The sequence below is a fragment of the Penicillium bovifimosum genome (genome assembly GCF_028826915.1).
Source record: "Penicillium bovifimosum strain IBT 22155 chromosome Unknown utg000008l_segment0_segment0, whole genome shotgun sequence".
In the NCBI taxonomy this organism is placed as follows: Eukaryota; Fungi; Ascomycota; class Eurotiomycetes; order Eurotiales; family Aspergillaceae; genus Penicillium; species Penicillium bovifimosum.
Window position 1 is genome coordinate 1,736,930 of NW_026622717.1, and position 21,243 is coordinate 1,758,172.

Genomic DNA, 21,243 nt, shown 5'->3' on the forward strand with positions numbered 1-21,243 from the left:
GCCCTAAGGGGATACAATAGAATAGGGAGAGAGAAGGATTCAAGATTTCGAATGAAGAGGAAGAGAAAGAGTCGGAGCCAGAGAGAAGAGATATATGTTCATTCCAATATTTTCCCTCCAGATGGTTTCGCCGGCATTTGCCCCTCATCCGGGTGAAAGCAACCGAAACTGACTGCCGATGTTTCTCCCTTTTACATAGTACATCGATGTTTACTGCTATGACGATTAAGACAGCATTGTAGGTATACAGACAGTATTTTGCCTTCTATTCTAATATATGTTCTATTTATTTACACAACTACAATTCTTCTAGTTTTCATCATATCTCGTTCAATCATACCAAATGGCATTCATACCAAATCCTTGCTCGGGGATGTCCACGCGCGCAACGCGTGCCAGCTTCTCATCGCGCCATCGGTACATCTCGACAAATCCGAGCTGATCATCACATAGTGCCAGCCATTCGTCACTGAAGTCACATGGGCTGACGGCATTGGAGTGGCCGCCGCTGGTCGACGTGGGGTTAATGAAGAGCTGGCGCTCAATCTCGCCATGCGGGCCAAGCTTGAACGCAGTGATATAGCCGGTCACATCGAAGTGGTTGGATCGAGTAGTCGCGAAAAGGTATTTCCCTCCCTTAGTGCAGAAAGTGACATCACCACGGTACTTGTTGCGTGGAGGAAGTCCTAAACAAAGGTGGTTAGTTGCGGCAGGATTCAGATTCCTTGACATTCGCATCACTAACCAGAGGGTAATAATGGGTACGTGATGTGGGTGAAAACGGGTTTATGAGTGCGCTCGTCGATCACGTATACTGCGAGTCGATTGCCGGCCTCCATCAGCGCATACAAGTATTTGCCGCTTGGGTGCATCTCCACCCAGCGGGGGTGGTCCCCAGCATCGGGAGCCTCGAGGCAATCCACCAGGGTCAATTCGCCCGACTTGGGGTCCTTGGTATGCGTCCAAATCTTGTTGGCGGTGAGATCGGCGGAGTACAAATAGGTCTCTGTCGGGTCGAACACCATGCCATGGATTCCAGTGTTAGGAACATATTCGTAGTTTTGAATATTGGTATCCAGAGCGCCGTCTGACTTCACTGAAAAGACATTGCCATAGCCGGCGTAGTTATAGAAAGGGTTGCCGTAAACATTGTACGGAGGCTTGTGGGCGGCGAGCACGAAGATGGCGCGGGTGTTGGTCTCACTGCTGGGGGCAAGAGCTGGTGTCAGGCAAGAAGTTCGTCAGCGAGAGAGTTCATTGCATTCCATTGAGTTGCTAGGACATACGGTGACCAGCAACTGGGTGTGAGACTTGGTGCACGATTTCAGTCGGGCTATTGACGGCGAAGCTATTCCATTTCTTCATGGCGGCACCATAGATGGCCTTCTTGTCGTGAGAGAATGTCATCCATGAGATGGGCTCCGCTTCAGGAATGTCGGTCTTTTTAACCAAGTCCAGTGTGAGGGCCTCGTCATCGAATTGCACGGTATAGATGCGCCCGGGGGCGGTCCATGTGCCGACCATCAAATGATGCTTCATATTGGCGATTGAGGATGTTGAGAATGACCGAGATAAGCCAGCAGATGCCCGTGAGAAAGATGTCTTCCACATGTATAGACGTTTGAATATTCCAGAAATTCTCATGCGGGGAAAGAATATCGGCATCGAGGGGCGGCACCCCGCGGGAGTGTTTTTTCCTCAATGCCGACGTCGGAATCACGTCAGTTCTATTTATTTATCTCTTTTTTATTTTCTTTAGATAACTAGTTAAAGTTACGGAGTAGTTACTTAGTGTTCAGTTCTACACTTCATACCATGAGTAGGTAGTACTGTAGTACTGTGTACTGCGTACTCACGAGCTCCAATTCCCTTCATAACTATACTCGGAGCAGCTCCGAGTTCTTGTCTTAGTAGGTCTACTTCTCTGTCAGTCGATGAGGTCGTCTACGCGCTTTCAAGTGTCTGGGTTTGGACTATGGATTGCTTTTAGAAATTCCCTTGCCCACTAATACTATGGTGTAGTTTTTGCGTTGTCACAAATTCCATTGGTGCTGCCAGGTATGGCGCATTGCATTATGTTTGTCGGACTATACTTCCGCCATTGAGTTGCCCCGAACACTAACGTTGACCTGCAACTTCCATGGTCTGAACTTCCAATCTTACAATCGCAATAGTGTACATGTATGGAGTACACAGTACATACGTACTTAGCATAAGGAGGAAGGTAAGTGTAGGCTTGTCAATTCTTCATCGATCTCGAAACATGGATGCACATCACGTGCGTTCTCGAACCGATTGTATTCGGAAAAACAGTTTCCCCTCGTACGCCTGGCGGATAAGGCATTTCCCGCGGTCCCTTTCCCCTCGGCATTAGCCCGGTTGTGAATTGTCAAGAAACATATACATGGAAGCTGGGACTCATGTACCCGTTGCAACGTAGAACAACCCTCTTCAAGCACTTCAAATCAATCGCAGTCCACCACAAACGCACGATGCGTCTTCCATACGCCCCATCCACTCCACCGGCCGATGCGCCCACCGAGACCACCGACATTTATGCGCGCATCGCGGAACGCAGACATCCTCGCCCATTGATTCCTCTTGACCTGTCTCTACTTCATAGCCCACCTGTCGCAGATGGTTGGAATAGTTTCATCGGAGCTATCCGGTCGCGCACTCTGGTCGACTCGGGCGTCATGGAGCTGGCCGTCTGCCGCGTTGCTGTACTCAACAATGCTATCTATGAGTGGAACGCACATGCCCCTTTGGCTCTGAAGGGTGGCATCTCGCCCGATCAATTAAAGGCCGTTCGCTCTCTACCTTCTACCGCCGAGGGGGATATCGCCGAGCTTGAGAGTAGTGCGCTCACCCCACGGCAACGCGCAGTTCTACGTTACACCGACCAGATGACTCGCACAATCACGGTCCAAGATGCGGTTTTTGCGGAATTGAAATCGGTCGGGTATGACGATCGTGAGATTGTGGAACTCACTACCGGCATTGCCGGTTATAACTGCGTGAGTCGGTTCTTGGTTGCGCTGGACGTCGGCGAGAACAATGCGCGCGAGATGAAGAGCGTGGATGAGCTTGTCGCAGCTTTACAGTAGCATGGGAGATGACAGGTATTCTTAAATTCCTTGAATTGATCCATGGGCCATGACGATATTCCATATGCTCTCTCACTGAAGACACTTGGTTTCCAGCTATCCTGACCCTCCATTCTTCCCCTCTCTGGTCAAAACCGTGTGGCTCCCCTATAGGCATTGGGAGTAAAATTCATTCAGCTTTTGGCAGGTGTACGGGCTGACACAACTGGTAGCACCGGTCCAGTTTTGACCACCACACTGGTCGTAGTGACCAGCGCCAGTGGTGCTTGGTCCAGAGGCGGTAGTGGTCTGGGTGGTTGCAGTAGTAGTGGAAGTGGTCTTGGTGGTGGTAGTGGTTGTCCCACCAGAACCACTCGGGCCCGGGAAGTACTTTTTCAGAGTATTCATATAGTAATTATACCCGGTGCCGGAGGGGGGCTCGAAACTGTAGATGTAGTCTGCCCACCAGGGCCCAGCAGCCCACCAAGTTGCACCCAGCCAAACATCGCTATTCGCTTCCATGTAATCCAGCATACCCACCACTGCGCTTTGGCAGACAGAATTGGCCCCACCGGCAAACTCGCCCAGGAAGCCTCTCTTGCCATTGTCTTTGAGCCATTTGGTGGCAGCCGCGACTCGCTCCTGGCCGATGGTGGAGCTAACGCAGGATTCTGATGTACCGGAGCCATCTGAGTCGAGATACTGATGCATCTCATAGACGAGCAAGTCCTGCGGATCAGTCAGGGCTTTCATGTTGTCGTTGACAGTGGTCCATGTCCACGCCCCACTCCAGGAGTTGCCTTCAGCGAAGATATATTGCGATGTGGCTCCTGCGGCGCGGATCGCGTTGATGGCAGCTTGATTCAAGTTCAATACCAAGGTTTGATCTTCCGAGTTGAACTCGTTGTCTGTGTATTTCGGTCAGCAAGTGGTCTACAGGCCGGGATCATCTATCTCACTTGTGTCGAAGACGACCTTGTCATTCGTGGCAAATTCCGATGCCAGCTTCGTCCAAAATGCGGCAAAGTCAGTAGTAGATGTGATGATGTTGCCGTAACTAGGGAAGGATGGTCAGAGGAACATGCCACCGCTGAGTTTGTTTTGGAAGCTCACTATCGTCCGTAATTATGGGGATCGATCACGGCATATCCACCGCTGGACGTGACATAGTTGACAGTCTATCGAACTGGCATCAATACAGAGACTGAAGAGGCTAGAGGTCCGAATACATACGCTTTTCAGAGCAGCCAAGTATGTGGCATCGAAATCCGAGGTCAACGCTCCAGGAACCAAACGCTCCATTGCGAAGGGGATACGAAACATGTTCATTCCTGCACTCCGGAGGGTTTGAATTGCTGAGGTGGATGGCCAGATATAATCTTTGCCCAGAACTCCTGGGAAGATACCATTCCCAAACTCTGCGCCGGACTCACTTGCACCGAACCCTAAGCAATTTCGTCAGATATCTCATCAAAATGTCCGATTCCATACACACAGATAAAGGAAGAAGCCCGTTTGGCTACGGTTTGACCTGGGGCTGCAAGAGCCAGGCCCGTGACGCCAACTACGGCAAGCAAAGGAGTAAACCGCATCGTGAACAGACAATTGGAAATCTCGTGGGTTAAGATTCCTTGATGGGGAGAAAGTGGTTTATATCAACTTTCAGGTGATCTTTCGGGACAAGGCTCAAACATCCTGATCAAAAATAGCTCATGCACTAGGACAATGTCTCCAGAGTTTCCTCATCATACCCTCTGGTCTAGAAAGCTATGTCACCCGTAAACGTCGAGGGAAGTCATCTTCAGGCTCCCAAACTGGACCTTTTTCGGACCGCCACCCGGACAGGGATCCAAGCATGAAATGGATCACCAAGCCATAGCAAGATGCAACGACGGCCATATCAGGCACGGCATGAGAATTCCTTGGTGACTGAAAACGCGGAGACGACGGAGCTGTGAGAAAGCGCCACATTAATGTAGTCTTCACGGTGCATGTTGCCCCGAGTTCCGACACGAGAACGATATTCAACCAACCAACTCTTTGTTAGCTGCATTTTCATCGCTACAGCGGTGGTGAGGGCTGTCGCTTAGCAGACGGTAGCTAGGATGCAGTCTGCCTAAGCTCCTTTCATGGATTTATCCGGCAAATGAACCGGACACAAGGTCACAACGGAGAGAGAATAGGTTGACAAGTTTAGTATTTGACAAGGATATTGTCATCTTAATCCCTGTCATGTGCGCACTGACCTAATTGACAAACCCCCAGTCGCTTCACTAAAAAGGCGAAGATCAACAGCATTAGTAGGAGTTCGCATGAACTCCCTGGCTACTAGGAAGCTTGGCTAATTGTTAATTGTTATGTTTGTACTTGAACTATAGTCATGTTTTTTTATCTTCATTTTGGCTTCAAAAGTCTTCGAGATGGAGGATGACCCCTGAAGACGCATCTTCCCCGCTGAATCACCGGAACCCACTATATTTTGCACACTAGTGCGCCATATGCGCCGGTCAGATTGAGGAGGTAGCCACAAAGCGAGAAGAAACGCCAAAGGTCTAGCCAAAGCAACGGGGGCTTGACTAGTCGGAGCATCCTCCGCACGGCCCTTCATGATTTCTTCAGGAGTAATCCGGAGCAATAGGGTAGCGCCACAGTTTGGGGCCTGAAGACGGTGGGAATACCGTACAGGAGGTGAAGGCTTACATAGCCGACATGCTGATCTCAACTATCTCTATCTGGAGTTCATGCACCAAGCACATTTTATGTAAGGAGGCAGAGGACTCAGCTCTCAGTCTTCCGAAAGTGTTGTTTCAGTGTAGCAAATGCAGGGTAATTGGAGGACAAGGTCGGAAGAAATGTTAGTAGTGATACCTACCTGATGAAACAGGCGCTTACCTTTGGGTTGACGAAAGAGAGATTACATATAGATCAGAGCGACAATAGCAGTTAAGCTTGAGGTCCGTTCCATTAAGGAGGCAACTTAGAAACTACGTGAGAGAACGCGTGAGATACGAAAATAAATGGCGGTTCAATTCACTAAATCGAAGATAGACTATTCCAAATCCAAAACATATTCAAGATAACCACTACGCCAGAGAGCATAGACTATTCATCCGTGATGTCTGAACTGTACTCTCTGCGCTGACTGCCTGTTGTCTACAGGCACTGAGAGTAGAAATCGTTAAGCTTCTGGCAGGTATACGGGCTGACACAGGTAGTGGCACCGGTCCAGTTCTGGCCGCCACACTGGTCATAGTGACCGGCGCCGGTGGGAGCTGGTCCAGTGGTCTTAGTGGTAGTTGTGGTTGTACCCTTGGTGGTGCTGGTCGTAGTGCCAGAGCCTGGGTTGCCAGAACCTCCGCTACCAGAATTGAAGGTCGAACCGTGAGGACCGACCTTGATGTTGGAGAAGATCACGTGGGCGTCCGCATTGTTGGTCTCAACATCGGTGGGCTGGCCAGAGGAAATGTCGCAGCTACCACGAGCAGCACCGGGAGTGGTCGAGGAGGCAGTGGTCGGGAAGGTACTGTCGAGCCACAGCATGCTGGAGGCATGGTCATCCCAGAGACTCATCACCAGAACCATTCCATCTGCAAGAGCAGCACCCATGCCGGCCATGCCACCGTGTTGCGCGAAGACGTCAGTATCACCGAATGCAGACTTCTGAGCAGTGCAGAAGGAGTCGGTGATGGAGTTGCCGCCCGCAGTGCTGATCGTGGAGGCGGACTGCGGGATCACCTTGCCATTCTGAACGTAGAAACGCTTGATCTCGGAGAGGGTACCGGTGGATGTGCCATCGTCGGTGATAAATTGAGTCACCACAGTGAAGGGGGTCGTGGTATCAACGATTTTGCCGGGGCCATAGAAAGACTGGTTACCCTGGCGGTACGGGTTGAAATCACAACCATCGGGGTCGCAAGTGCCAGCATAGCGATCATTGCTGTAGGTACCACCACAGTCATCTCCAGTGCACCTGACCTGGGACGGGGTATCACAGGGATGAGGTGTGACTGCATTGGAGATCGAGTTGGCCTCCCAAATATCCATCTCTGCGCAGCAGGAGCCATACTGGCCAGTGCCAGCGTTGGCGTCATTGGCGGAGGGCTCCCACCCATCCACGTTGGCCTGGCCATTGATAAACTTGAGATCACGGGGGCATTGCGAGTCACAGTAGCCGGTGCCATACTTTGCACCGGCTTTGTTGGTGGGATACTTGGCCATACCACCGTCCTCATCCATGGACACGAAGTATAGTGCACCGTTCAGGCCGCAGGGAGCGTTCGAGACATCGACATCAAAGGTGAACTCTTGATTGAGCAGTTGGAACATTTCATATTTGGTGTCATCTGCCATCAGGTAGAGACGAGAACCGATGTTCTTCTGGGATGCCTGGGTGACGAAGTTCAGCCGCAGAGAGCTACCGCTGGCGGTGGCACCATAGGTGCCGGTGTAGTCGGCACCTTCCAGAGCGCAGTTTGCCGCGCAGGTTTCGTCGTCCGGGCAAATGGATGCGTCCCACTCGTTGCCGGTATAGCAATTGGTATAGCCACCGGTCTCATGAAGCCAACGCCAGTTAGCGTCGATGACAACCTTGCCGTTCTGGGTAGTGCAGCTGCCTCCGCTGGCGCACTTCTGCCAAGTCAACGACGGATGAACTTCAGGAGTGCTGGTGCCGACTTGTTGTGCCTGTGCAGCTCCAAGGAAGGCAGCCAACAACAGAGCGCTCTTGTAGAGGTTGAAGGAGATGGTGGAGGCCATGACGTTGAGTATTGAGGTTGTAGTCTTGAATGTACGAGTGATCGTAGAAGAATCTGAGGACCGACTGGAGATAGAGACTTTTATATGACAAAAGAAAGCTAGAGACGGTTATGAAAGCATTGAAGTCAAACTCCATGACACGGCTTCATGATCCGTGTGACCGCAATGGGAGATACTGTCAATTGTCCTAAAGGAGAAGGGCGAAAAGCACTCCGAGGACACGGAGGGCGCTCCTAGAACCCCGTGAAGAAAATTGAAGTAAGCAAGGCCAAGGCAAACGAAGCTATTATCTGCAAGAGGTGTCATTGGTCTGGGTGCCACCCATCGGTTCATCAACACAACAATGTGCCGCCGACAAGAGGCCAAGCGTTACCTCGTCGCCAAAATAGACCCAAACAGCGTAACTAGGCCGAGCTAATACCTATTGGCGACTGATTATTAGCCTCGAGATGAGGCAGCGAAGAACGCCATGTTACCCAAGACACCTGCAAGGTAGTAGAAGACTTTGGCATAGCCCAAATTCGGCATTCATCCCATATCCGTGACCAGGAAGTCACCACCCGGATCATGCATGCAGCATGGAACATCTGCCCGCGGGGTAGTCTCCACGGGTAAACTGGGCGACTACGCGCTCTGGCTCAGAAGACTGAAAAGTTGCATAACTTGCATTAGCGCAGTCGAGACAATCTAGTTTGACGACAGGGGTGAAGGACCAATGTGGAGCACAGGCCTGTCGGCGGTCGCGTTAGCATTCCCCGTCTCGTGATAAGTTCAAAATGAGCGCACTAACTCCAGTCGTGAATATAGGACTATAGGTTCCAGGTGCAAGAGAGCCAAGAACAAGACCAAGATAGATTTGACCTATTTGACGCAAGGTTGGGTGGGGTTGACTGTTGCGTGTGCTGTCTGTCCGGGTATGTAGAGCACCCTTAATGTGCCGAACACAATGCTTGGTTCATAGTAGCTCCGCATCGGCGCATGTAAAGAGAACAAGAGAACAAGAGAGATGAAAGTGAATATGATATCTAGACAGAGATCTAGATGGAGATCTACTTCGTAGATAAGATCAACAAAAGCGTCGATCCTCGAGATGCTTGCGGATGTCAGATCGGCCCGGGATTGATGAGTCAGCACTGAAACCGATTCAACAAGGGAAAAAAGATCTCTCTCGACCGTCTCCTTTTCAAAGACCTTCACGGATTCAACACCCGTCTTCTCATTCAACATGTCTTCGAGCTTCATCCTGACCCTTTCTGGCCCCGATCGTCCGGGAATTGTCCATGCAGTCACTGCATTCCTGGTGCAGAACAACCTCAATATCATCGACTCGTCACAATTTGGCGACCCCACCTCGGAACGCTTCTTCATGCGCACTCAGTTTGCACCTGCAACTGGAAGCGATGTGATCCTCGAGCTCGAGAAATTGCGCACGCAGTTTGTGGCCACCGCCGAATCATTCGCTCTTGACTTCGAAATCAACCCGACTGTGAAGAAGCCCCGCGTCCTGATCATGGTCTCGAAGATTGGTCACTGTCTCAACGACTTGCTCTTCCGCCAATCCACCGGCCAATTGAACATCGAGGTGCCGCTAATCGTTTCCAACCACCCGGACTTTGCGACGCTCGCGGCTACCTATAATATCCCATTCTATCACCTCCCCGTCAACGCGGCGACGAAGGCACAGCAAGAAGAGCAAATTTTGGAGTTGGTGCGCGAACACAACATTGATTTGATTGTACTGGCACGTTATATGCAGGTGTTGTCCCCTATGCTGTGCTCCGCCATGTCCGGGCGCATCATCAACATCCACCACAGCTTTTTGCCCTCCTTCAAAGGTGCCAAGCCTTATCACCAGGCGTACGACCGCGGTGTCAAGATCATTGGTGCCACCGCCCATTTCGTTACCAGCGACCTGGATGAAGGCCCGATCATCGAACAGAACGTTGTGCGGGTCAATCACGGCATGAGCCCCAAGGAGCTGACCCATGCTGGCAGCAACGTGGAGAGCAACGTCCTCGCCGCCGCAGTCAAGTATGTCACCGAGCGCCGTGTGATCTTGAACGGCCACAAAACCGTTGTATTTAATTAAGTCTCTGGTGTCTCACTTCTACCTCACACGCGATCCCCTTTGTATATTTGGCCGTTATTCCATCCCATACTTCCCTTCAGCGACCCTTTTGTGATACCTCCTTGGTGACGATACTCCACCATAGAACTGTTAAAAAGCAAAAGAATACAGAGAGCAGTATAGATTTCGAGCTTGGATGTAGTATATATCAACTTTGGTCAAGATCCTGTTTCCCGGTTGCGACACCGATCTTACAACTGGATGATTCGCATGAGTCACAGTCCTTGGTTAAGCCCATCTTTTGAAAACACCGAATTAAACAAAAAAGAAAATGCCCTTCAAGAGGGCTTATAAAATGTAGCGAGCGCAAAGGTTTGATAAACTCTTCGAGCTCGTATTTGATCGCTGCTGCCTGGAGGAGAATTTCTCTACCCTTTTTCACTCTCCCTTAACCTAAGACTTGGTTTTGCCCCATCTCTCCTGAGACAAAAAAATATGACTTATACAGTTGCTTCTCACCTCGACTACTTCAAGGTCCCCCTTGCTGATTTCGCAGCCGCCCGACCTGAATTCGATGGCTTTGCAGTCGGCGGGTACATCTTCTCGCATGCCGATCCTACCCCGCGTGTTCTTCTTCTTCAGCGAGCACTGACGGATTCAATGCCCGGCTGCTGGGAGTGCCCTGGAGGTGCATCTGAGCTAGAAGCTGACGGAACACTACTTGATTCCGTTGTTCGCGAAATTTTGGAAGAGAGTGGACTGCATGTATCACACATTGTCGATCTTGTTGCGGTAGATTGCTGGGCGCATCATCGCCGTAATGGTGCTACGATCCGTCTCTCGAAATACTCCTTCCTTGTTGAGGTTCGCGAGTCCCATCAAAAGTCGGCCGGAAACTGGGAATATGTTCCAACACTCCAAATCCCTGTTAAGCTCGACCCGTTGGAACACCAGCAATTCGAATGGGCGACGGAGGAGCACGCCCAGCTTTCTGTGCAATCGACCAATGGTCGATACAAATTGCCCTTAGGTCACATGGGACATCAAGGACGCAATATCCTCCGGGCCTTCGAGATGATCAAGGAAAGACAAGGCAAGGTGTCAGGGGACCTCGTGCAGTGAATACTCAAACTAGTATATCTCCACTCGTTGAAATGTCCTGTTCTTTCGTTTATTCCTTTAGTCTGCAACCTAACTGCTCATAGAGTACCATCCCATACCTAAGAATAGGATTTCCTCACCTTATACCTAACCTCCTAGGTCGGACCCATGTGCCAACCTATGTTCCCTCCACTCGCAACAGTCTTTCTCCGGCACACTCTCTGTTAGATCTGGATGGATATCGATGACCATGGTTGAAGTCACTGAAAGTGAGCATCAGTCTGGAAGGGTCCCTATTAATGACATGATATTGCGAGATAGGGTAAGCCGAGATGAACATGATATATACACAAACGACGGATTAGCCAACCGAGCCTAGAGTGCGGGTACAGCAAAGTTAGGAAGACGTCTCAAGGTGTAGACGCTCGAGGTTGATGCTTTATATGATATTGAGACGCAGCAGTTTTTTTGCTTGCTGAGGTTGAGCTGGACTTTGATGACCTGGGCGGGGTTTCACCGGGCATCGGCTTGCGGGCCCACACTCTTCGCCTGCGATGCGAGTCAACGTCGCGGTCCAGAGCCGACAATGGATAAGCACTTACGCTTTATGATAGGCATGATAGTGAGGGTTCTTGAGTTCATTGCGAAGTTTTGCACAGAAAACATGAACTTCATCCTTAGTCCATGGCTCGGGATCACCATACTTTGTGAGCAGCCACATGCACCATCCCTCCATACCAGACATCCAGTGTTGACTATTGACCATGCCTGCCTCCTTGAATTTTTGATCTCGAGGCCATGGTCCAATGGGCCACTTGTACACCTTCTCATGTACGTCCACGAAACCCGCATTTTTGATGCTCTGGGGCATAGTGAGGACGATATCGCAAGGACGACCAGCCCGATCACCGCACTTCTGCAGAATAGGACCCCATGAAGCCAAGGCACTGTCCTCTGGCAGGCTATTGTCGTCGCTAGTGATAAAAGGGCCAACCTCGAGCTGCTCGATCCATCCGCCAGGGGCCATCTTTCTGATAAAGGGTCAATTTGGTCCAGACTTATTCCCCCAATAAACTTACTCAAAGCACTGTTCGTAAACACGATCCCACTCAGCATTATCGAACGATCCAATCATATTTCGCATATGGATGAGATCGAATCGTTCGCGCCAGGTCCAGTCTTGGAGAACATCATCAACCTCAATGACGCAATTGGGGGGCATCCAGGTGACTGGAGGCGGGAAAAGGTCCACTCCCCGGACGGTCGCATTCGGGAACATATCAGCGACATCGCTACCAACGGTTAGCACTCGATATTTTGCACTGGTTGAGGTGGTCTGCCGTACATGGCCCAAGTGCCCTTTCCAGTCCCAATATCGAGAACCTGTAACGGGCGTTCTCGGTCGGCACCAATAGGTGACCGGAAGAGAGGATTGTCTCGATCCGAGTCTAAGATAAGATCCACGAGATGGCTGGAAAAGAGTTAAGTCATGTTCACATAGGTCATCCAGGCGAGAATGATATGTACCCTGCTTCATATGTCTCGAATTGTTGTTCGTCTGATGGAATACTGTGAACGAATGAGCCTCTTCGCTCTCACTGTTGGAATAGTTGGGTGTAGGCTACCCACCAATACTCCTTTTGTGAAAGTGATTGATATCTATGGCAATCAATACACCAGTAGATGTCAGATTCATGTCATGTCAATACCCGGCATTGAAGTCTCATCGGCACTTACCGCCTCCCGTTGTCCATCAAACCACGATAAATGGACGATCTAATTGACGTGGTCTCGCTAACAACGTGTGAGTATAGAAATACAGGCCATCTGATGGATGCATTGGAACTCACGACTGCCAGTCATCGGGGGCGTAGGCGCTTTGAGCTGCGTACAGGTCTGGGTCCACAGCGATGGTGTCCATATTTATGTAGACAAAATAAGACGTTGTAGAAAGTGCAAGGAATATCTTTCTAAAGGGAGAAGAAGGATCCCAAGAGCTTCCTAGGTCCCACCATGGGAGGGTTCCACGGTTAATAATGACATGAACCCAGGGTCAGGGATTTTGAAGGCCCCGCATCCTTCGACTTTTCAAAAGTTCGAGTTTTCCAGTCTTCTCTCAGAAGCTGATATCATTGGCTGCGGAAACTACACCCATTGGATCCTCATACGTTTGTCAATTTAGTCAAACCTTCAACTCGTTCCCGTTCCCCACTCGGAAAGGACTCTCAGCTTCCCCCGAAGCTTTTATTGGCTGATTGTTCGCACCGTATTGTACATTTGTACCAATGTACATTTCAGGCACATCATTTCAACATCTTATCTACGTTATCCATTACTTATTCGAAAAGGGATTTGAGAGAAATTACCATTGTACATGCCCTTCCCTTTTTCTGAGATCTCGAACTTTTTATATCTTCAGTTGAAAGTCGTTATCGGTTGCTTCATTGCAGTCTAGTAACCTTTGTCTGGGAGCCCCTGATTTGGTGGAGCGGAGCTTCGAGTCGTATGGTATGGTATGGCATTCATTAACGTCCGGCCGCAGCCGGGTGACCCCGCTGCCTTAGGCCTCCCTAAGTCTAGGTGTACAGGACCATGTTTCTCAGCAACTTCTTTTCCTTGACCGGTTCATAACCACATGCGGGCTTCACGTGGTGTTGTCAAGCTTCGTATCTGTAAGCATCGTGTCGTTGACCTGAGGTGGGATTCTCGGCAATGTGGAGCCATCGATTTACTGCCAAGCCTTGACAATTGTCCCTCGCATTCACTACGGAGTACCCAACGACATAAAGTGGAACATTTCTTTGAACATATCACCTACAGCCCTACTAGACGGGGGTTTTATACCAAATGGGGAGCATAGTGAGGTTCTTTTCCGATCTAGCCCCAGATTCGCGACCTTGCACTAAGCTTGCACTAAGCTAGGAGACGCGTCTGTCTTGGCATCCGATTCATCTAAATGGTAGAGCTTACTGGAGTATATTGTTCATTTCACTGCCATCCTTCGGCATTTGCCGTCCCATTTCCAGACTTCCTCCTCAGCGATTGGGTCATCAGATGCACGACTAGGGTCAGATTATTCACAGTTCCCAGAGACGATATGTCCATATAAGGGGAATCACCTCCATCAATATACATGGACACCCGCATATTGAGGAGCCCTGACCGTCTTACAATTCACCGGTTGCCTAGGTTTTCGGCTACTGACTACATCAGGTGCAGGACATGCTATATACAGGATCATACAAGGACATCACTATCAGTCTGGGTAGCAGACTTGACACTTACCTAGGTCATCGTCCGATAGGTAGTTGATCATGTTCACTGTGGCGTTGCTATTTGACATTTCATGCCGAGAACCTCATCCTCACAGACCAACTCTCTTGGGCCTCGAAGGGCAGCAGAATGGAAGGCTGTGGCGCCAGTCATGCCATGGAGCAAGCCTATGTTTGATGCCCTTACACCACCTCCTATAATAATTTCTGGCACTTTGAGGCATTGCATTGTCGGGTGCCCTGATAGCTGGGTTTGTTTCCAGCGCAGGAGAGTTTGCAGCTTACCAACACACTGTACTGCCTCGGTCCCGGAAGGGCCACCATTCGTCAAGATTGATGCGAAACCACAATCCATGATATCTGCTAAAGCGGTCTCCCAATCTGTCTCGGGGATGAGATCGAAGGCACGATGAAATGTACAAGGGCGCCCCTCAGCTAGTCGAATGAGTTCCTTGTTGCGAGAAACATCAACCCATGGCATAGCCGAACTATATGACTCTTGTGGAGATTGATTCAGGATTCCAAACACGAAACCATCAGCCCCAGCGGCCTTGAGAGAATTAAGTGTTTCCTTCATCACCTCGAAATCGGCAGTTTCGTAACAAAAGTGCTCGGCATGTGGTCGTACCATCGCATAAATCGGAATTGCCAACTGTGCCTTCAATGCTTCAAGGGTTGCAGGGTCAGCCGATAGGCCACCGAGGCGATAGTCCTGGCATAACCTTGATTGTAGTCAGCCTTTTGATGCAGATATACGTTCCAGCGCAAAGAACGTGAGAATTGCATCCAAGATTGTAAGCTGGGGCGAGATGCAGATGCACTCGAAGCCGAGAGAGTAGAGACCTGACACTCACTCGATGCGATCTGCTCCGGCCTCTGCAGCAATTAAGGCTGATTTCGGGTTGAAACAGGCAATCTCGAGAATTGGTTGAGACCCAGCTGGAATCATGTTGAGACTGAAATTTGATGCCGGAAACATGCGCGGGAGGGAAGTCTCAGTTGCTTAAGTGAAAAGTTGGAGTGGTGCACCTTGTGCAGTTGAATCCGTGCCGCCCGTGCGAGTCGAGGACAAGTGTTGATGTTATTTCAGGATGTTCTTTGCTGCGTATAATTTTGAATGCTCTCGAGTTGGCAGACTACGCGACTTAACAGAGACTGGCGCGGGGAAGTTGATGCGACGTTGCATAAATGTGGAGTCCATCCAGTGTACGGTGTACCCGGTGGGCCAGAGCAGTCCCAACGCATCAAACAACCAGCTCACTTCAGTCTCATCCTGCATCCTTCAGAAATTGGGACCATGTTGCAACGACCAGTCATTGCTATCGCAGGACTCTCCTGTGAGACCTCCTCTTTCTCCCCCGCTCGGACACCGGGCGGGGCATTCCACCCGCGCCGTGGCCCAGAGGTCGTCGAGCAGTACGCGTTCCTACATCACGGTGGTTCTCTAGCAAATTCCGCCGACTGGAAAGGCGCACTAACAGGGCATGCACTTCCAGGCGGAGTCGTGGTGCGCGCTGATTTCGAAGAGCTATCGAGTGAAATTCTAGACCGTTTGGCGGTAATCGTCGCCGCCACACCTCTCGACGGACTGTGGTATGATATTCACGGAGCAATGTGTGTTGAGGGAATGGAAGATGCTGAAGCCGAACTTCTCCGGCGGATTAGAGACGTGGTCGGTTCCAATGTTCTGGTCTCGGCCTCGATGGATTTGCACGGAAACGTGTCCAAGAAGCTAGCACATCAGACCGATTTGATCACCTGTTTCCGTACGGCACCACATGAAGATGAATTGGAAACGAAAGAGCGTGCGTGTCGGAATCTTGTCGGAATATTGGCAATGCGACCGGAAACTGGGGGAGTGAGCAGACCTTTCAAAGCGTGGGTTCCAATCCCCATCTTGCTGCCTGGAGAACAGACCTCGACACGCGTTGAACCCGGAAAAAGCCTATATGAGCTTGTTCCTGCTGTTGAATCAAAGGAAAGCATCCTGGACGCAGCCATTTGGGTGGGTTATCCTTGGGCAGATGAACCGCGAAACCATGCAGTTGTCATGGTCACCGGATGGAATGAGGCTGAAGCCCTAAAGGAAGCAGGCCGACTTGCGTCTTCGTTCTGGAAAATTCATAGAAACTTTCATTTTGTCGCACCAACTGGCTCTTTCTCTGACTGCATCGAAAGCGCGCTGGCATCCCGAAGGAGACCATTTTTCATCTCTGATTCAGGAGACAATCCTACTGCTGGCGGATCAGGCGATGTAACATTTACCTTACATCAACTATTGAATCGACCGGAGTTCCGCGATACGGATGGTCCATCTGTGATATATGCCAGCCTTCCAGGACCCCAGGCACTGGCTGTTATGACCAAGGCAGGGGTGGGAGCTGTCGTGACAGTGACTGCTGGAGCACAGGTAGACAGTGTACATGCTGGTCCCATCACCATGACTGGACGCGTTCATTCTATCAGGTATGGGGATCGTGACGCCGAAGTTGAAGCGGTCTTGCAAGTTGGGAATGTTTTTGCCATCTTAACCAAGCTACGCAAGCCTTATCACCATGAGAGTGATTTCGCCGGTCTTGGCATGAACCCTCGATTAGCAGACATCGTCATTGTCAAGATTGGCTACCTAGAGCCGGAGCTATCTGATATGGCCGCAGATTGGATGCTTGCTTTGACTCCTGGTGGTGTTGATCAAGATCTGCAACGTCTTGGACACCATCGAATTCACCGTCCTATGTGGCCCTTTGACAAAACCTTCGATAGGCCCCCAGACCTTACTCCTCTATTGATTTCATTTTCAAACGCTCAAAATGAGAAGCAATATGACTGAACTTCGTGAATAAATAGCTCGTTATAATCCTCACCTCTCAGTTGCCCACTTCTTCTTTCCCTCTTCCTCTCCACCTTTGATATTCTCGTTAATAATGACACTCTCCTTCATCTGAAGCATACTGCATTCTTTGCAATAATCATTATAATGATCTGATTTATTAGCAATTACCTGATAGGCCCATGGCGCTGAGGAGGAGAAGGTAAATTATTTGCACGTGCAAGTCGGCCCGTCGGGTATCGGGTAGTGACTCATAGGGGTCATTGCTACGGAGTAGTATAAGTTATAACCTTCCGAGATGTACTCGAGGTATTCAACCTTGCGAAATATAGCATATGTATCAAGTTCCCAACCTTGTCTTATAGATATCCTTTCCATTCATGTAACGCACCTTTTTGAAGTGTCTCGTAGTCCTTGTATACGCTCCGATCGATCCCGAATAGGTTGCAAGCACCCTTGTACGTAATCAAAACGGATCGGAGTATTCAGAGAGCCGTGCTAGAGATATGGTCTGGACTAGAGCGAGACAAAGCTACTCACGAAATAGGTAAACATCAATGAGGACATGGAATCGGACTTCCGACGGGCAAGAGTCGCCGTTAAACTAGAAGCCACTCAAGTTCTACGCTCATACCTTTTCCAAGACTCTTTAAGCAGCCAGATAAGCCCGCATCAATGCAACCTCCTGGGTGTTTACCCCAGATATTCATCACCTAAGGTTAAGCTTGCTATAGGTAATCGCTATACCTGTCCCTGCTGTTGGTGAACTTAAGGTTTGTTTCGTCATCCGTCTACTGCTCGTGAGAAGAATGTTACAGTCTTATCATGCAGGGTATCTTGGCATTGTGTCCGGTTGATTGATTGAAGAAAATCGATACCCAATGCGATGGTTTGCTCCGTCTAATCTACTCTTTTCCCCCCGTCAAGGCCGGCATATCGATGCTCGCATCACGAGGGCGTGAAGATGGAGATGGAGTGAAGCTCGGAAGACCGGCGGCGATGGGCCTCTTCTCCATCTCTCAGTATGTTATAAAAGGGCCATCTTGCTCCCAAGTTGAGGATTCTCATCTTCTCCATCTTCATACAATTTCTACCTACAATCATGGGTTTCCTGAAGCTTCTCTCTACGTCCCTTGCGACTCTCGCAGTCGTCAATGCCGGTCAGTTGCTTGCCGTCAATGATGCCGATGCGGTCGTCCCAAGCTCCTACATTGTTGTCATGAATGATGATGTTAGCACCTCGGACTTCCAAGTCCACCGTAACTGGGCTGCAGCTGTTCATTCTCGCCTCGCGAGGCGGAATAGTGGTGTGTCTGGACCGGGGAAGCATTTTGACATCAATGGCATGAAAGGCTACACCGCTAGCTTCGATGATCGTACCGTCAAAAACGTTGCCAGTGACCCGGCGGTATGACATTCTATTACCCATGTTGATTCCTCAAGAGCGTGTTGAAATCTGACTCGCAACGGAGAGATAGGTCAAATACGTTGAGCCAGATATGATTGTGAACGCGACCGCGAACGTGGTTCAGGCTAATGCTCCCTCATGGGGCCTTGCTCGGATCTCTAGCAAGAAGCCCGGTGCTACCGACTATGTGTATGACTCCACTGCTGGTGAGGGAATCGTGGTTTATGGCGTCGACACCGGGATTGACATTCGCCATCCCGACTTTGAGGGCCGCGCTAAGTGGGGCACCAACACTGTCGATAATGATGACACTGACGGCAATGGCCATGGCACCCACACTGCATCTACTGCGGTGGGCGCCAAGTACGGTGTTGCAAAGAAGGCCTCTGTCGTTGCTGTCAAGGTCCTTGGTGCCGATGGTTCTGGGACTAATTCGCAGGTCATCTCTGGAATGGAGTGGGCTGTTAAAGATGCAAAGTCCCGCGGCGTCACTGGAAAGTCTGTTATGAACATGTCACTGGGTGGCGGCTATTCTCGGGCTATGAATGACGCCGCTGCCAGTGTCGTTAAGTCTGGTGTCTTCCTCGCTGTTGCTGCCGGCAATGAAGCCCAGGACGCGAAAAACAGCTCCCCTGCCTCTGCTCCGAGTGTATGCACTGTCGCCGCTTCCACCAGCTCAGACGGCAGTGCTTCCTTCACCAACTTCGGTTCTGGTGGTGAGACCCCCTCCCCTTTCCCCTTTCCCCTTCACCCCTCCCTTAGTGAGCAGGGCGCTTGCTAGTAGGGAAAATGTACTGATGGTATGACTGTAGTCGACGTCTATGCTCCTGGGGATCGCATCACGGCCGCCTTCCCTGGTGGTAGCACCAAGACCTTGTCTGGAACCTCTATGGCTGCTCCACATGTTGCTGGTGTTGCCGCGTACCTGATGGCTTTCGAGGGTGTAACCGCTGATAAAGCTTGCGCCCGTATTGTCGAGCTTGCTATCTCGTCTATCTCCAGGGCTCCGTCCGGCACAACTAGAAAGCTTCTGTTTAACGGAGTCAGCGCCAACTGAATGGCCTCACCACGTGGGGGATGATCACGGGTCATGAATGGTCTGTGTACTGCGTACGCCTTCTTGGGCAAGCTTCGGCAAGCCAAACCGAGCTGTGATGCAGAACACATGCAGAACACGTGATTGGAGACGGGACGCATCCTCGTGTGACCTGTCGGAGCTGTTGCCTTCGCTTTGCTTTTCATTTTCTTCTTTTCTTCTTTCTCGGTCTTTGATATCGTGGGAAAGACCTATGACTCGCGTATTCTCTCTATCCGATCCATTCATCATAGGTATCGAAGCATGTGCCCGCCTCACTTTATATTCAATCTATCGCATCGTTCAACTCCATCAATCCACCGTAGGTATTGATCGTGTTAATACCATAATCCTGCGAACTCAGTCAGTTCCCATGAGGACGTTTTCAATTCGGTCCTAGTGTTTCTCCAGGCAAAACGGACACTCGGTTCGGCCTCTACTGCAACAGCTACATCGCATTACATCCTCTCCTTTTCCCCTAAAGTCAGCCCAGGATGACTTCGGAGCCGCAGCTTTCTGGACGAAGGATTCAAGTCATTGGGGTTACGGGAGCAGGAAAGGTACGTTCAATTATACTCCTACAGCAATGTCACGTCACTGTACGTACTAATATAATGCCGCTTCCCTGAATTGCTAGAGTACTTTCGCACGGCGACTAGGCAAACAGCTTTCCATACCGGTATGCGAACTGGACCCTCTCTTCCACAAGTCCAGAGCCGGTGGCGCCCTATCAGAAGACGACGCCCGACGTAGCGTCCAGGCTCTGGTCGAGTCGAACGACGAGTGGATTCTTGACGGCAAGTACGTTTTTTCGATCCGCGTGAGGGATTAGTGCTCAATTAAGGCACAGTCACTGGGTTCAGTTGAAGGACGTATCCTACAATATAGCGACAGACATCCTTTGTAAGATGGGATTCATCGTATGCGCGACTGCTCATCTGCTGATTTGGTATCCTTGTTGTTCAGGGATTGATACGCCACTGCCATTGGCACTATGGCGTGTAATAACTCGCACCATCTGGGGTAATCTCTCTTCCACTTCCGACTATTCTACAAAGGTCCCCTAATGACCAATTCATACTGACTCTCGATTACAGAAGTGCTGACCATCCCCGGCGTTCTGCGAAGGGAGCTCTCAGGCGATAGCTTAATCGCATCGTCACTCAGAGTCCGAGCGAAGAAGCGAAGAAACACGCCAATTGGAGCAAGCGTGTCGAAACGGATTCCAGGTGGAAGCGCTTAGGCGGCCGGTATGGCCGTGATAGCTTCCTAGCAAGAGTGGGAGATACGCTTCGATCATTCTAGGAACTCAACGACTTATGACATTCGGTAGTCCGGATAAAATACTCATTTGCAGCTCAATACAGAGAATCATGCAACTTCAAGACGTAGAAGAAGCCCCGAACGCAGTCATCGAACTTCGTAGTCCGAATCAGCAGCGAGACACGACACGAAGAGGTCACTTCTACCGAGAGAATTTGAGATCATTGCAAGAAGTCAGACGGTGGCGGCGCACTCTACGAAGCAGCATCATCGCTCGAGGCTTAGGAAGACTTCATGTATCGCATAGACTGGAGCGCAAATAATTGAAGCCAGTAACGCTACAAGACCAGCAATCTAGACATCGTTCTCTTCCTTGCAGTAGAGC

The 21,243-nt window shown here is 50.3% G+C and overlaps 11 protein-coding genes across 11 annotated transcripts; 6 read left to right on the top strand and 5 right to left on the bottom strand.

The window, feature by feature from the left end:
- Positions 1-330: 330 nt before the first annotated feature.
- N7515_010340 (lactonase family protein) lies at positions 331-1,539 on the bottom strand (the record flags this gene model as incomplete). Its single annotated transcript, XM_056671083.1, has 3 exons — positions 331-686; positions 746-1,219; positions 1,287-1,539. The coding sequence occupies 3 exons, from the start codon at positions 1,537-1,539 to the stop codon at positions 331-333; spliced, it is 1,083 nt and encodes a 360-aa protein (XP_056517456.1).
- Positions 1,540-2,492: 953 nt separating this feature from the next.
- On the top strand, positions 2,493-3,107 carry N7515_010341 (carboxymuconolactone decarboxylase family protein; the record flags this gene model as incomplete). The annotated part of the gene is made up of 1 exon (XM_056671084.1): positions 2,493-3,107. The coding sequence occupies one exon, from the start codon at positions 2,493-2,495 to the stop codon at positions 3,105-3,107; it is 615 nt and encodes a 204-aa protein (XP_056517457.1).
- A 147-nt stretch (positions 3,108-3,254) lies between these two features.
- On the bottom strand, positions 3,255-3,839 carry egl2 (putative endoglucanase; the record flags this gene model as incomplete). Its single annotated transcript, XM_056671085.1, has 1 exon — positions 3,255-3,839. The coding sequence occupies one exon, from the start codon at positions 3,837-3,839 to the stop codon at positions 3,255-3,257; it is 585 nt and encodes a 194-aa protein (XP_056517458.1).
- Positions 3,840-6,239: 2,400 nt separating this feature from the next.
- cbhB (putative 1,4-beta-D-glucan-cellobiohydrolyase) lies at positions 6,240-7,841 on the bottom strand (the record flags this gene model as incomplete). Its single annotated transcript, XM_056671086.1, has 1 exon — positions 6,240-7,841. One exon carries the CDS (start codon positions 7,839-7,841, stop codon positions 6,240-6,242), a length of 1,602 nt encoding a protein of 533 aa, XP_056517459.1.
- Positions 7,842-9,066: 1,225 nt separating this feature from the next.
- N7515_010344 (formyltetrahydrofolate deformylase) lies at positions 9,067-9,930 on the top strand (the record flags this gene model as incomplete). The annotated part of the gene is made up of 1 exon (XM_056671087.1): positions 9,067-9,930. One exon carries the CDS (start codon positions 9,067-9,069, stop codon positions 9,928-9,930), a length of 864 nt encoding a protein of 287 aa, XP_056517460.1.
- A 474-nt stretch (positions 9,931-10,404) lies between these two features.
- N7515_010345 (NUDIX hydrolase) lies at positions 10,405-11,031 on the top strand (the record flags this gene model as incomplete). The annotated part of the gene is made up of 1 exon (XM_056671088.1): positions 10,405-11,031. One exon carries the CDS (start codon positions 10,405-10,407, stop codon positions 11,029-11,031), a length of 627 nt encoding a protein of 208 aa, XP_056517461.1.
- A 577-nt stretch (positions 11,032-11,608) lies between these two features.
- Positions 11,609-12,931, bottom strand: N7515_010346 (class I SAM-dependent methyltransferase; the record flags this gene model as incomplete). The annotated part of the gene is made up of 6 exons (XM_056671089.1): positions 11,609-12,041; positions 12,090-12,302; positions 12,356-12,481; positions 12,538-12,579; positions 12,748-12,804; positions 12,861-12,931. 6 exons carry the CDS (start codon positions 12,929-12,931, stop codon positions 11,609-11,611), a joined length of 942 nt encoding a protein of 313 aa, XP_056517462.1.
- A 1,397-nt stretch (positions 12,932-14,328) lies between these two features.
- N7515_010347 (copper homeostasis protein CutC) lies at positions 14,329-15,231 on the bottom strand (the record flags this gene model as incomplete). Its single annotated transcript, XM_056671090.1, has 2 exons — positions 14,329-15,004; positions 15,137-15,231. 2 exons carry the CDS (start codon positions 15,229-15,231, stop codon positions 14,329-14,331), a joined length of 771 nt encoding a protein of 256 aa, XP_056517463.1.
- A 348-nt stretch (positions 15,232-15,579) lies between these two features.
- N7515_010348 (uncharacterized protein) lies at positions 15,580-17,112 on the top strand (the record flags this gene model as incomplete). The annotated part of the gene is made up of 1 exon (XM_056671091.1): positions 15,580-17,112. One exon carries the CDS (start codon positions 15,580-15,582, stop codon positions 17,110-17,112), a length of 1,533 nt encoding a protein of 510 aa, XP_056517464.1.
- A 1,102-nt stretch (positions 17,113-18,214) lies between these two features.
- N7515_010349 (S8 family peptidase) lies at positions 18,215-19,577 on the top strand (the record flags this gene model as incomplete). The annotated part of the gene is made up of 3 exons (XM_056671092.1): positions 18,215-18,520; positions 18,591-19,281; positions 19,333-19,577. 3 exons carry the CDS (start codon positions 18,215-18,217, stop codon positions 19,575-19,577), a joined length of 1,242 nt encoding a protein of 413 aa, XP_056517465.1.
- A 512-nt stretch (positions 19,578-20,089) lies between these two features.
- Positions 20,090-20,838, top strand: N7515_010350 (uncharacterized protein; the record flags this gene model as incomplete). The annotated part of the gene is made up of 4 exons (XM_056671093.1): positions 20,090-20,155; positions 20,233-20,396; positions 20,446-20,498; positions 20,693-20,838. Coding segments are annotated over 4 exons (285 nt in total). The 3' UTR covers positions 20,695-20,838.
- Positions 20,839-21,243: the final 405 nt, after the last annotated feature.